At 38.7% G+C, this 14,927-nt stretch overlaps 2 protein-coding genes and 1 pseudogene across 2 annotated transcripts; 1 reads left to right on the top strand and 2 right to left on the bottom strand.

Annotated features, from left to right (window-relative positions):
• Window positions 1–2,558: 2,558 nt before the first annotated feature.
• LOC134190289 (uncharacterized) lies at window positions 2,559–6,873 on the bottom strand. Its single transcript, XM_062658742.1, has 7 exons — window positions 6,819–6,873; window positions 6,668–6,736; window positions 4,892–5,018; window positions 4,028–4,113; window positions 3,815–3,928; window positions 3,013–3,156; window positions 2,559–2,942 (listed from the first exon to the last, which is right to left on the bottom strand). The coding sequence occupies exons 1-7, from the start codon at window positions 6,871–6,873 to the stop codon at window positions 2,569–2,571; spliced, it is 969 nt and encodes a 322-aa protein (XP_062514726.1). The 3' UTR covers window positions 2,559–2,568.
• Window positions 6,874–6,900: 27 nt separating this feature from the next.
• LOC134190288 (zinc finger SWIM domain-containing protein 3-like) lies at window positions 6,901–10,352 on the bottom strand (annotated as a pseudogene).
• Window positions 10,353–13,999: 3,647 nt separating this feature from the next.
• Window positions 14,000–14,927, top strand: LOC134189330 (uncharacterized). Its single transcript, XM_062657560.1, has 4 exons — window positions 14,000–14,357; window positions 14,415–14,565; window positions 14,734–14,786; window positions 14,848–14,927. Exons 1-4 carry the CDS (start codon window positions 14,211–14,213, stop codon window positions 14,857–14,859), a joined length of 363 nt encoding a protein of 120 aa, XP_062513544.1. The 5' UTR covers window positions 14,000–14,210; the 3' UTR covers window positions 14,860–14,927.

Raw genomic sequence — 14,927 nt, 5'->3', positions numbered from 1 at the left:
ACCAGACTGCACTGCGGTGTACACGACTGTCTAGAAAAACGTAGACAACTGTGTATGACTTTAGACGCTCAAAATTTCTAGGTACTGTAGTGTTGTGATCAATTTGTATCCCGCACATGCTAAATTTGTGTCACGTGATACTAAGATGTCCCTATTTTAGACCCTTTACGCACTGTCATACTTCCGGGATTGTTTGTAACCCGAGGCGGAGCCTTTAGACAGATGTGAGCGGGTTAATCAAGGGCAGGTTAGACAATTATTGACTGAAGCGGTACAGTGCATATACTACATAGTGGGCGGTTCCGATAACGATAACGTCAGGAGGTCATCTCTTCTTCACACTCGTAGGTCTATCAGAGAGCCGACCAGGCAGGAATGCGGTAGACTGAAGTTTCCTAGTGTTGAGTCCAGAGCAGGGTCAGGTCATCTAGTGTCGCGCAACTCGATCCCTGCCAACGGAAGTCAAAAGGGGGAGGGGCTGGCTGCTCGGGTCATCACTGTCCCCAGAAGCACTCTTTTCAGCAACCCCCACACCAATACTGTGATGCCCAATGAGTCTGTGTGCAGAAGACTAGCCGGAAAGATCAATCAAGACTGTGACTGTAAAGATGAAGTCCAGGCTGCTGGATTCTTGTTTGGTGTATTTTTTGATGTAGATGGAATTAGAGAATTAGAGAGTTCCTAGCAATACACGAAGCCAAATCCATCGCCTCACAGGTAAATTTGATTGATGCTAGAAAGAAGACATTGTTTGTCGTACTGAACCTTGCATACATACACTTGACATGAACTTCACAGAAACATGCACGCACACATATCTGGTAGATATAAGGGTTTACACATCCAGTTGGTGCCAACAATACTGATGACTTGGAATAAATACTCTAATTCACACCATTCTGTGCCCTCTGTCATTTATTGTAATACATCTTCAACGTAGATACAGAACATACTTCTAAAAACCAGCAACAGGTCTCAAAGCAAACTACCATATGCTTTACACAGACACTATATAAAGCAACCTCTAATCTATATTTATATAGAGGCGAGGTGTCTGTCTGTCTGTGTGTCCGTCTGTAAGAGCGTTTCTCAAAAACAGCGAGTCTGATCTCAGCCGAATTTAGCTCGCGCACGCCGAATCCATTCGGGTCGAAAGTGAGACTGTGGTCGTCTTCTTGACGACGCGATTTCCTGTCGATCGCACTCGCTTCCGCTCGCGCGCGAATATCTCTGGAACGGCGCATCGTATCTCCACCGAATTTAGACTGCCCGTTGCTGACGTCGGACGGTAGGCGCCGATTGTGTCGTTTCTTGCCGACGACGTCGAAAAGGGCAAGATCAGATGAGCCGTGACTTCGTCTAGATCTAGACGGGGAACCGATTACTAACTAACTGCACGTGACTTCATTTGTCTTCCTGACGACATTCAACGGGACATCGGACCGTATCTCCACCGAATCAGACGGTATGCACTTTCTGCAGCGGAGAGAAGTGACGATGTCTCTAGAAGATGGTTCACACTGCCGATAATTCTAAAGACGTCAAATAATGAACTAAACGGTAAAAGCACTTACACCACGGCTAATTAGTGACAGTAAACGGTTACTGACCAAACATTACAGTGTCGGTAATTTGCACGTGATCCATACTCCCGGATTCCTGCTAACGTGCGTACTGAGTTCATTGTCACATTATCGTATTATGTTATGGATGCGGTGATGGAGTGTATGTGCACGCGTTCTTGAACATACATAGCTAGTCTAGTCGTTTTCAATAGAAGGAGCACCTAGTTTTGAAGTGTTCATTGCGTGACTACCGAAGCCGAGTCTCACGTAATTTGGATACAAAGAACAAGTTTTGGAATGTATTTCACATGGTGCGACAGAGTTGGAAGCTGTGTTGTATGACTGTGATTGTAGTAATAGATGTACTAATTAATCAATTAATTAATTAGTGACTGTGTTGACTGTCTAAGCTAAATATATTGGCTTGATTAGCTAGTTAATAATTGATTGCTATGTAGTTGTTGAACTTTACTTTAGAGATTTGTAGTTAGTTAGGTATCCTATATGCATGTGCTGTATAACCGGTTATTTCTGCGAATTCTGCCAAGAAATCAGATTCATGGAGTGCACAAATAGAATTTGCAAATATTTATGTTTATCTTCGAGTCCCAGGAGTCATGTTGCGACACATGTATATGCATGTGTACATATGTGTACCAGTAACTGTCTTCCTGGTTGGAATGCAGAAATTTAATTCGCAGCTAAAACTTTTGTCTAGATTCTCAAATTGCAGTAATAACCGGTTATATGGTATATAGTTAGGTAGGTAGGTAGGTAGGTAGGCAGGTGCATACATAGGTAGGTAGATTATCATTTTAGTTCTTATGTCACTGTGGTTTGATGAGAGTAAAAAGATACTGGTAAAATAGCATTACATGATTCTGTCATCTGCTCTGCCAGATCTTGCTCTTAATATAAAGTCAAACAACACTGCATAGCTTGCACATAATACACACATGTGTCTAATTTACATAGCAACGGTAGCCTCTACAGCCAGTTTATCTTATTTGCTAGTCTTGTGACAGCTTCGGCAAAACCACCACTTTGATTTGGGTCTTTCTTTAAGACCAATACAACTCATGTGGGACCACAAGAGGCAATGGTCACACAAAATTGATGCTTCCTCATCCAAGTTGTGAAAGCAAACTTGGCAAACATAACTGCAATGTTTACGTTTCTGCTTGACAACATCTGTAAGTAGTAGCCAGGCATCATCGGTGAAAAACTTTCGAATTATGTGCAAGTCAACATTGTCATCAAGGACTGCATTAGAGATGTTTTCTTGCTGAACTTCGATGTCTGATTCATTGATCAGCGTCTTGGGATTTTGTAGTGCAGCAGCTGCTATATTGTCATCAACAAACCATGCTAACATGACTGCAAAGTATGCAAAAGCACCTCGTGAACAAGGCCTTAATTATAAGCAAGTAAATGGACATGTGAATACCTCTTTCTTTCAATGATATGTGTAATTTAATGAATGGTTGTACTTTTCCTGACTTTCCTTTCTTCTTAGCCGGTAAACCAATCACAGTCAATTCATGGCCTTTTGGATGGCCACGTTTTCGAAGAATAGGAGGCATTAAAATACCTAGAAGCAGTATCAGTTGATTTCCTTTCATCCTTAGCAGTGATATTACAGTATTTCAGTGATTATGTGCATCAGGGGTATGTGCAGAATAGTCACTCAGTAACATTGTTACAGTGAGTAAGGGTATTTGTTCTGTGAGTACTGTACATTGTGTAAGGAACAGTACGATCAAATTCATTGCATTGCCAAATTCAACAGTAGCGTGAAGGCAACTAGGAATATAATATTCTCCTTGGACATCTAATTATGCAGGCAAAGCTAGCAGGTATCCCAGGTTTTGAGTCCTTTTTTCATAATTCAAGCATGCAAGTTTCACTGATACTGAAAACTCCACACTAGCAATGCTTAATTAACAAGTCAAGTCGGCATTGCACATCCACCACCAAAATTAATCATCTTTTCTAACATGTCATTTAATTCTATTTTTTGATTAAATAGTTACTCTGTAGGTAGTTCCATATACAGTCAGTTGATATGCTGATTGTTGTGCCTAAAAATTTAGTGTAGAACTAGCTGGCATGGTGCTTGCATTTAGTTGCTTGTGAAACTGTTAGGTACAGAGTCTACTATCAGATATGCTGATCACTTAAATTGAATGAGGTTGTAAGTAAGTAGAGTATTCTAATCAATGCATTTAATGCCTCTGGTTAAAACTCACTTTGGAGATTTTGTAAATTTCGTTTGTCATAGTTAGAGGTAGTTGCTTCGGATGAGAGAGTTTCTGATGGATGAGAGAGTGGTTGTGATTCACTAACTGTAACACTTCTTGGCTCTGTCAATATAGAAAACTATTCATCAGCGGACACAATGTATTAAACAGCATGAATGTTACTTAGCATTCAACAATAAGAGAAGTGTTTTGAGAACTTACCCTGAACAATGATATTTTCAGTAGGCACACATACTGCTTTATTCTTTGCAAAGTTTGTTTTGTCTGACTTTACTGAATGATCTCTGCTGCAACACACATAATTGTATGGAACATATTAGCCTAGTTTTTCTTACAATAATGTGGTTTGTTGTCTGTGTCAAGAGAGGTAATATGTTAATGCATACATGTAGGTATGTGTGCAGTATGTGTGTCTGCACAGTATACAAGTATGCATACGTGTAAAGGGTATATATATATATATATATATATATATATATATATATATATATATATATATGTGTGTGTGTGTGTGTATATGTATATATATGTATATATATGTATGTATATGTATGTATATGTATGTATATGTATGTATATGTATGTATATGTATGTATATGTATGTATATGTATGTATATATATATATATATATATATATATATATATATATATATATATATATATATATATATATATATATATATATATATATATATATGTATATATGTGTATATATGTTGTGTGTGTGTGTGTGTGTGTGTGTGTGTGTGTGTGTGTGTGTGTGTGTGTGTGTGTGTGTGTGTGTGTGTGTGTGTGTGTGTGTGTGTGTGTGTGTTCATGCATGTATGTGCCATATTTCCTCAAATATTAACATGTGGGTTACTATTATTTCAACTTAATTAGCTCCATGGGTGACTATTCAGCACAGGTTTACTATTTTTCAACATCTGGTATTATGCCTTTTCCACTCATTTGTTTTCATTTTTATGTAGATTCATTCGAATTTCTTTTTATCCACTGACGAAGGTTCTGTTTGTCGATTTTGTATTTTGTTGCCACACGTTGTTCAGAGATGATGCTCTACCTTCCTTCACAATATTCAATTTTTAAGATCTCTTTTTCTCTTCGTGGACAGTTCTTGTCAAATGGCAAACTAAACAATGAGTGTGAACAATGTTGGATACCAGTCTTTGGCTCCAAGGCATGGGTTACTGTTCAAACATGGTTACTATCATTTCAAACTGATCAGATCCTTCAGTTATATTTGAGTACAGTTTATTATTCAAGGAAATATGGTATGTATGCATAGGTTATTGTGTAATTAGCATGCTATATGACTTTTTAAAGCATGAGGGGCATGGTTATCAATGTCTAAAACCCTGCTGCTACTAAAGCCATATAGCATGCTAATCATATAATAAGTAATTTATACCATGGTTATGTGATGTGTATATGATAAGTGAGAGTGCAATATTAACCGGAACTTCTTGCACACTTACCGTACAATATTTCGTATACTCCATCTAAATAAGCACTTGTGACTGGTCGCACGTCTTGTGACCATGGTATAAGTGTATACGCATGCATGCATGCATGTATGTATAAATGTATGTATGTCTGCGTGTATAAGACACTGTTGGTTTAGACGCAAAGAAACAGAATCATTTTATAAGTTTTGGGTACCATTGGTTGAGTCTGTAACACCATGATTAGATTTCATAGTGTTTTGTGAGTAGAGTGATTTGTTGTAAATTTTGTACGTTTTTGGTGGAGTCGCACAGACTCCTAGAATACAAAGAAAAAATGTATGTATTAGTGTTGTACAATATTTTACAATATCGTCTGTTGGTAATATTCTCAGGCTTCATTGTCCTACACACATCTCTAATTCAGGCCTTGCTTCCCATAGAGAGCATGCAGCCACTACATAAAAGTGTCTCCACTGAAACCAGTGAACCACTGTGATGTAGGTAGGTAGGTAGGTGTAGGTAGGTAGGTAGGTAGGTAGGTAGGTAGGTAGGTAGGTAGGTAGGTAGGTAGGTAGGTAGGTAGGTAGGTAGGTAGGTAGGTAGGTAGGTAGGTAGGTAGGTAGGTAGGTAGATACACAGGTATGTGTAAAATCTGTTAGACAATTACTTGTCAAGGGTTTATCAAGATTAAGCAGTAGGTGTAAGTTCTCATCATGTTTCTCTCCTTCAGTTGAATCTATTGGCACAAAAGAATTAATAAAATGTACTAGTAGTCTCTCATCAATTCGATCAGTGAGTCCATCAGCGCTGAGACCGTGCTTCTACTGACTTGAACTTTTAGTGTTCTGTACGTAGAAGTTTGTGTCTAATAAATTATCGTCAGTCAGTCAGTCAGTCAGTTTGCTGTGATTGTACTGACTAGAACTGTCATGGATAATATTTTTAACTTTAGTGTTTTGTATGTAACAAAAGCTTGTGTATAATATTCTTAACTTTAGTGTTTTGTATGCAACAAAAGCTTGTGTGTAATGATTTGTTTTTGTCAGTCAGTCAATCAAGCTAATGGCAAGTATTATGAAGGTCGATGATTGACTTTGCATGGACATCATGCGGATTGACTTGGGTCATATTGAGGAACTGTAAGTGCATCTTTCCTACATGTAGTAATACTTCAGTTAGTCAGCGTGCACACCTAGGAATATACATGGAGGTCTGCTTAAAAACAACTCAGGCAGAGGTCAGCGGAAGTACTCAGGTTCGATCCCCTAGTGATTTTGAGGAGCTGGTGCCCCTAACCCATACATGTATCTCCAACAAGAGTATGTAGGTAGGTAGGTAGGTATGTAAGAATGTAGATACACAGGTATCCGTAGATGCTGACAGACAATTACCTGTCAAAGGTTTGTCAAGATTAAGCAGTAGTTGTAAGACCTCATCATGTTTCTCTCCTTCAGTTGAATCTATTGGCACAAAAGAATTAATATGGCTGTATGATGTTAACGATATGTTTGCATATATGCATGGACGCTAGCAGACTCTTACCACTGATCAGTTCCACTTCTTGTCCATTTTCCCAAGCAGAAACCAACTCTTTCATTACATTCAATCTGCTGGTGAAATTGACTCCTGATGCTTCTGAAGCTAAACTAGCAAGTTTGGTAGCAATCTTTGAAGCCTGACGGAATTTTTCAAACTACAACACGGACACGTGCTAAGTTATGTAACAGTTGAGAATCACTTTGACAACGCACCTGAGAGTGTACTTTTCTTGATGGTGTTTCAAAGCTAACGATGGTTGCTGTAGACGGGCTTTGATGAGCAATAGGTGAAAATGCTCTGTGGTTAGATTTGTAGTAATCTAAAGACCATCTTCTGTCACAAAGTTCTTCAGTGAACATGTTCAATCCAAGATCAGATCGAGATGCCAGTATGTGACGACAAGGCAGCCTCATTGACTGCCAAGTCATGCACTGGCATGTTGCAGGGATGACTACTATTGAACTATCGTTGTATGCAACATGGTAATGTTGGTTGCCATCATTTGCGAGCTGTACCTTTGTCTTCATATCCATCTGTTTGGCAACAAATCTGTAGGCATAAGGTGTAAGATACTTCATATAGTTAATCAATGCTGCATCAGTGATAGAATGGTATGTTACAGGGACTTTGAGAGTAGACAGGCTTGCTTGATAGTCTCGTTCTGATCGAAGCACTCGTAAAATAAGAAAGAACTTGTCAACAAATGTTTCTAGTGATGAGTACCGGGAAATTACTGATTTTAACTTTGCATTCAGGGACTCCAATCTATTGTTGGTGTTGCTGAGGAAATTCCCTGTGCTATACTTCATTCCCATCGTCCACTGCTTCCTAATAGGGTGCCACTGATTATCAAAATACTTCAACACAATCGGAGGAGCACAATTTTGAAACTGCCTATACAGATCCAGGTACTTTTTTTCACTTGGAGCATAGGCCATTTGCTATACCATTTCAAGGCATGTGCTTTGCTGGCCAGAGGTAATGCCCATCTTCTCTTTCGTTATCTCTCTTCGAAACGATCGCAACGTGTGGTATAAGCATATCAAAATAGCAGCAGAAGGGAAACTGGCAGCAAGAACATCTCTCTCTGTCATGTCTTTATCAGCCATTATCACTCTTACAGACGACCATTCAGGATTGTTTTCTTTGAAAATATTTGCTACACATGTAATTGATGCCTTGGATTCTTCTAATAACAAGAATGCAGCAGCCACTTCAGAATGGCCATTGCCATCTTCTATAAGCATGATATAGAGAGGAAATCTCAATTCCAGCAGCTTGTAAGTCGCATCAATACATAGTAGTTCCGGGTATGCTGAAAACGCCTGCTTCATCTTCTCATCCTGAAAGAAGATGCCTTGCAACATGTTATTGTCACTGAAGACAACATTCACAATAGCTCCTACAAGCAAAACACCACAACGTACAAAAAATGCAACTTCAAGGAGAGCTGTTCATAACAGCCATGTACCGTATTTGTCTGTCAGTAGCTTTACAGCTGTATTTAAATTGTTTCTTGTCTTTCCTGCTCTCATACCAGTACTGATATTGCTCAAGTCTTTTAGCAGCACTACATTTCCTGTCATTTCTGCCAGCTTGTTCTGAATCATTTTTTATTTGCTTTTAGTTCTATTAGCTTTTCAGCTTCTTCCTTTGCTTCTAATGGTAGCTTTCTCTGACTAGGCAGTTGTTTCAATAGTTCCTGTACAGGTTTATAATATTCAAATAATACTATTTAGTATTAATGCAGCTACCATATTGGTGAATACCGTATTGTCTCTAACATAAACACAGGTCTCCAATACAGTTACGTCTCCAATAAAAGCACGCTACGGGACCTCATACAAAGAATGAAGGCACAGTCTCCAATAAAAGCACGCATCTCGCAAAGTACCTATTACCAGTAGTCAAACGTAATGTATTGGATGGTAATAAATGATAGCTAAATTGTATTGCTAATGTAAGCATGTTGAGTTAAACAACATTGAAATTACATAAGGCACAGTCTGGTCTCTAATAAAGTCACATCTATCAGGCCCTTTGAAAAATTAAGGACGTTTATGTTAGAGATAATACGGTATGTGTTGGTACAGTACATGTACATGTACAAGATGAATTAATTATTCTTACTCTTGATATTTCATGATTATGGCTCTCTTTAAATCTTCGCACAACTAGTGATTGACCATCTTCAGAAGCTCTTAGGGACAATTCAAATGGGCAGTCTTTCCTAAAAGTCCTGTTGATGGAAAGCACAAAGAAAAAATACAAAACACAATGAAAATGTAATTGGAAAATAAAATGAAAAACTGTGTTGAGTGCAAATACTAAAGTTGAGAAATTTGCATTAGCAAAAATTCTGGTATCAATTAATTAAGCTTATGTGCAGTTTGGTGTGTTTGCTTATCCTTTGAAGTTTATTTTAGTACTGTATGTACAAGGAATATTTAATTATGGTTTGTTATGGAATTGATCGTAAAGCCTACATCTTAGGGAAATCCTGTTGCTCTTTTATGGCTTGCATACTGCACTCAAGTCAGGCAACACTCACAAGTAACGTTTCTTTGCACTTCGGTACAGAAGTAAGAGCATGACAAAATTTTAGGCGTGTTTTAAATGTAGGAATTGTGGTTGTATAAAATTACAAAAAATTATATGTAATATGATATAGAAATATGTTTCAGGTTACCGGTTAAATTTTACAAAACAAATCAACCAAAGGTCTGAAATTGTACCCCAACAATTGTTGATATTAATTTTACTGTTGACTAGTTGATATTAAATGTGGTAATTTTCAAATTTGCTTAAGAATTGTAGAATATAGACTATCCAAATGCATCTACACTGCCACCCTGATACAAACTAATAGATGAGAGAGAATCTTAGCATTTTTACCCAGCCCGTGCCTTGCTGTATTTTGAACATGCTTCATTGAAAGACATTTTTGTCTTTAGAAAGTGTGAAGAAAGAATGAAGACGGTAAAGCAGCAATGATGTATACTGGGTATATTTATGTATTTTCAATAGTGTAGTACAGTACTGTGCAGATGTAACACTACATCAAAGGTTTCACTGATCAACTATATATATATATATATATAATAACAGTATTTGCCAAGCGTAGTTAATTACTGTTTCTTTTACATTTGTTCTTTTTATCTGAGACTACTGTATGTACAGTATTTTAGCCGGGGGCCACAATTTGAGCCATCACCATGGAAAAGTGTAGGTCCTTGGATTCCTAAACAATTGCTAACGCACAAGCTGCACTTACGATGTAGACCGCTTTCCTTCACCACGGGCAGCGAATTTTTTGCCTCCATGAATGCAGCTATACGTCACCTCGTAGTATGTGATTGCTTCAGAAAGGGGACGATTGATTCGCTTCCGGGCAGCCTCAACACTTCTCGAGTCTCTTCGCCATAATTTTGTGTATGTTGATGACTCATACGCTGACAATCGCTCTTGTAGGTCGGCGAATGACTTGAATCTTTTCCCAACAGAAAAGAATGCGGAATCAGTCGGACTTCCGGCCATTCGTTGCTACTCATGAGCATGACATCATCGGTCACGTGCAAATTACCGGCACTCCAAGTCCTCCGCTTCCGGAACCGGTACCGGCACTCTAGCCACTTCGTTCAGATTAATCGCGACACCACTGCTAGAACTCGCGTAGAGGAACGCGCTGTAGCCAGACAAGAACGATTGGCCGCCGACTGCAACAGAACTGCTGCAGCACGTGCAGCGGAAGATACCACCAGAGCTGGGGGCTCCAGGTTGAGCATGTCTCAACCAATTTTTTGAGCCGGTATATGCCCTGACTTCCACGTGGTCTGGCTTGGGTTGCGCTGACAAGGGCATAAGTTAGTGTAATTGGTTTGTGCTGTGATTGGCACTTTTTTGCACAGGGATGATAACCAACACTATACAGCAGAGAGTTTGGAAATCTACAAAGATCTCTATAAAAACTGTACGTGACCTGGCTACACCCCCTCTGCCTCTCCAACCAGCAAACGCATTTTTAGATACTTTCTGCTATAATCTCTACCTATAAAGGCGACCTGTCTGTCTGTCTGTCTGTCTGTCCTGTCTGTCTGTCATTAATAGCAAACAGTGTCTGCAAATCAATAATTTGTGTGATTAAACTATTACCCGGGCAAAGCCGGGCATTGGAGCTTGTCTTCAAGTATAAAGTAGTCACCTCTTTCTCGCTTAATGAAGATACAGAATTGACAATAAATATATCTTCCTCTTGTCCTAATTCAACTGCTTCTAGGGAAGCCTCTAAAGAAGCACTCATTGATGATTGATTTCCGAACTGTGAATTAGTTCCTCATACATTGCGACTCAATTCCCTCTTTGAACAGAATAATCAGCTTACCACAAAAAATTCCTTTCAGCATGAGTAAAGTATGGTCCTAGGAGTAAAGTTGAGTAGTCATATAAATGAAGCAAACTACTATCAGACAGATCATATGCAATCACACACATTCAAATCTTTCAATTAAATCAATCAATATTAAAATCATGTCACAACTTTCTAGATTCCGAAACTAGTTTATCAGTTTTGCTTCTCTACCATACAATTATGCAATTCAGAAATAGTGCAATAGAAAACTTTTCATAATTGATATTACTTCAGGATTAGGGTTGCATGCCAACACTTCATAACCTGTCAGCTGAGCAAGCCACACATGGCCATCTAAACAGTTCATTAGGCAACTATATGGTGCTAAGTTTAATGGTAATTGGCACTGCTCCAAACTGCAGTAAAGTTTTTAATTAATTATTCTTATACTTGGATGTACCAGCAACTGACATTAATAGAATATCAATGTGCCACAACTGTCAACATTACCATGAGAACAGTAGCCCTGTTAGCAACATAATTCCATTGCAAAGATGTCTACCTAATTCTGCACTAGGGGTAACATGTTCTTTAATGTTTCTCTATTTAATTGTTTCTTACGTCACTCTTGAGAAAAACTGATTTTCTACAAATTTCACCATTCCTGACTTCTTGGATGTGATACCACTCGACAACCAAAGTTTCCAGCTATTCAAGACCATGTTGTGGAACCAACCAGCATCTGCCATAATGACATGTGGTAACTTAAGCAGTCATCAAATTTCCATGTTGACTTGCAATCGTTGGCTAACAGAGGACATTCTGCAAAACTTGTCTGATGTCTTAAATCAACGTTCAAGAGACTGTCTGTGCGTAGTTCTCTCTGAGTGTAACAAAACACGATTGCACGAAGTTGTTTTAGCAGCTGCAGAAGGCAAGGAAAACGTACATCTTGCATTCTTGATCTTAAACGTTTCAGTAAATCAATTACTTCAGACCACCATGGCTTCCAACAAGTTGCTAAGAGGAAATCACTGGGTGGTAGCTGTAACAGATGTCTGTGCTGAACTACCTACTACTGTGATCCCTTAGGTTTTCCTATTCCCATCAATCTGTCAGTCGAAACACAGCAGGTTTCTTTAGAACTGAAGAGGGTTCTTAGCAAGCAAATGAAAATGTTCTGTCACACGATTGCAATGCATAAGCCGATGTTTGGCCCCAATGGTGAACACGTCTGTCCTCGAAATTGTTTGAACTTTCCTGTTCAAAAGTGTTCATCGGCATGTGGAATAATAGCGTTTACATTTGTTGCAATTTCTGCATTCACCCCAACAAATGTCTGGGAATGTATATGCTCACCCCACATGGCTCTGAATGATGTAAAGTCAAATTTGACTCTATTTTGGCAAGCAAGTAAATATTCACCTTACCTAAGCAAGGTGCTAGCGTGTTGGATATCCACTCAGACTATTGACGTGACAAACATCATTGATAAGTCTGCACTTGTACCCATGGCATCGTCCTTTAGCAAACATATTTCATATCAACATCAAGCAAGCAAACTTAGACATAGCCTGAAGCAGAAAGACTGCAAAACTGAAAAAGACAGTTTTGGTCACAAAAATGCACCATGTGACGAAGGTACAGAGAATAGCAATGAAATAAGTCTGTCTACTACTCACTTGGATATCTCTTCTGTAACAGTTCCACAGCTCACAACTGGACAAGAATTTTCCTCCTTTGAAGAGCTAAAGCACTGCATTTCTAGTTATGAGAGAGCAACATTTGTACAACTTTATATTAGGAGATCCGGGTCACTAGAATCTGCCAAGAAGCGAGCAACTAAAACGAACTTCAGTTCAGACTTAAGGTTTTCAGAATTACAGTATAACTGTATTCATGGTGGAATCATTTCCAGTCACGGGGTACAGGAAAACGCCCTAATCACTCGTAAGTCTTATTTGTTTGTCGAAATAGCTATTCAACACCTTTATATGCACAACTTCACGACATTGCAGAACCTTTCAAATGGAATGCTCATGTTTTGTGAGAATTGTAGCATCAACAGATGGACAGAAATTGACCATCAAAGGTATAAACCTGCAGCATAATCATGACATTAGCAAAGTAAGAATTACTGTCATCCTTGCATTCATTAGTTAAAAGGCATGGCATATTGCATTGCACTTGGCTGTAGTACTTTAAAGACAATAAACGGCACCTTGTTTTCATAGGAACTCTTCAGACAACCACTACGACAGAGAAAGCTTTCCAATGATGGCAAGCAAGAAGCGCAAAAGTTACTGTCATTACAAGCAAACAAGAAGATGGTTCAAGATAAACTGTCAAATGAAACAGGCCAAGTGGTTCTTTGAAAGGACCTGAGCAATTTATCTACACTAATGAAAAGTGGCAGTACCTGTAACAACTTAGAAGTTACCGTCAAGGAACTGACAGAGCAATATGGTAGGTTATTATGTGGGTTTTAAATGCTGTAGAATGTGTTGTTAATGTGCATTTGGGGTGGTCACGTGTAGGTTTTGATGGCAGACAAGGACATGACTGAACGTGACACATACTAGCATCAAATTTTCCGAATGCTGACCTTTTGATTTGCCTCTACCACACTCTCAGGTCATTTCGACAAGAGATTTCTTGTGAAAAAATGGGCATGACATCAGGTCAGAGAACCATGTGTTTGGAGCTTCTCCAGCAAATGGCATATGCCACAAATGAATTAAAATATACATAATTGTATTCTCGTTTCAAAACCTATGCTCCTGCAGCTGTAATCGACTACTTCAACAAGCAGTGGCATCCCATTCATAAGCAATGTACAATTGGTATGAAAGACAGCACAGGCAACTTCTTGAATCACTAAATGCCAAATTAAAATCTGTCATTCCCTGCTGTCATTCCCTGCTTTTCCTCCATGGAAACATTCACTGAGAAGTTCTTTGTAATTCTGAGAGTACTACGGTCAGAACGAGATCATGATGCAAGTCTTTCAGTTTTGAAAGTGCCCACTGCATTTCATTCAACCTCTGATGAAGCAAGCAAGCATTATATGCAGTGCCTTACTTCAAGTCAATGCACAAAGTCTTTTCAAAGGATTTGCCAGCAATCAGTCGACTGTGTCTCTTGTTACTAGTCCATTGCCTGAAACACATAACTTAGCACAACCACTCCCTCAGGTTTGTATTACATGGCTAGAACTTCAACAACATTGCCTGCAGTATGCTCTGGTTCAGTTTCAGAAATTTAAACTTGTTTCAAGAGTCACAAATAAATTATCTACCCTAGCTTCAGAAGACTCTGGACTAACCTTTACCAAGCGATTAGAATTGTTGAAACAATTAGTTACAGTATGGGAAAATGGAGAAACAGTTGCAGTAGTCAATGGTAAGACCTAGTGGCATTATGTATACAAACTGTGTGCATATACCAATAAATGTGAGCAAACACATGCGCATGCTGATGCAACAAGTAAGCACACACATTGTACATATTTACTTTGTTAAAGACAAAATGGTGTCAGTTTTGTTTTGACAAATACCTAAATGTGTGCAGACTCTACAAAAGAAAAGCAGAAAATGAAACACACAAAGACAAAGCTCAACAAGGTAAACTCTTTTGCCACCAGCAATAGTAATATTTAAAGGAAACTTGTTCTGACACTTACAGTTCCATCAGTAAAAATGAAACAAGAATCAGAAATGAATGCCTGCATTCTGACACCAAATGCTGCAAAAGCAAACCGAAGA

The sequence above is a fragment of the Corticium candelabrum genome, chromosome 14 (assembly GCF_963422355.1).
Source record: "Corticium candelabrum chromosome 14, ooCorCand1.1, whole genome shotgun sequence".
NCBI lineage: Eukaryota > Metazoa > Porifera > Homoscleromorpha > Homosclerophorida > Plakinidae > Corticium > Corticium candelabrum.
Note: the sequence above shows the minus strand (reverse complement) of the source record. Positions and strands in the feature narration are given on the sequence as shown.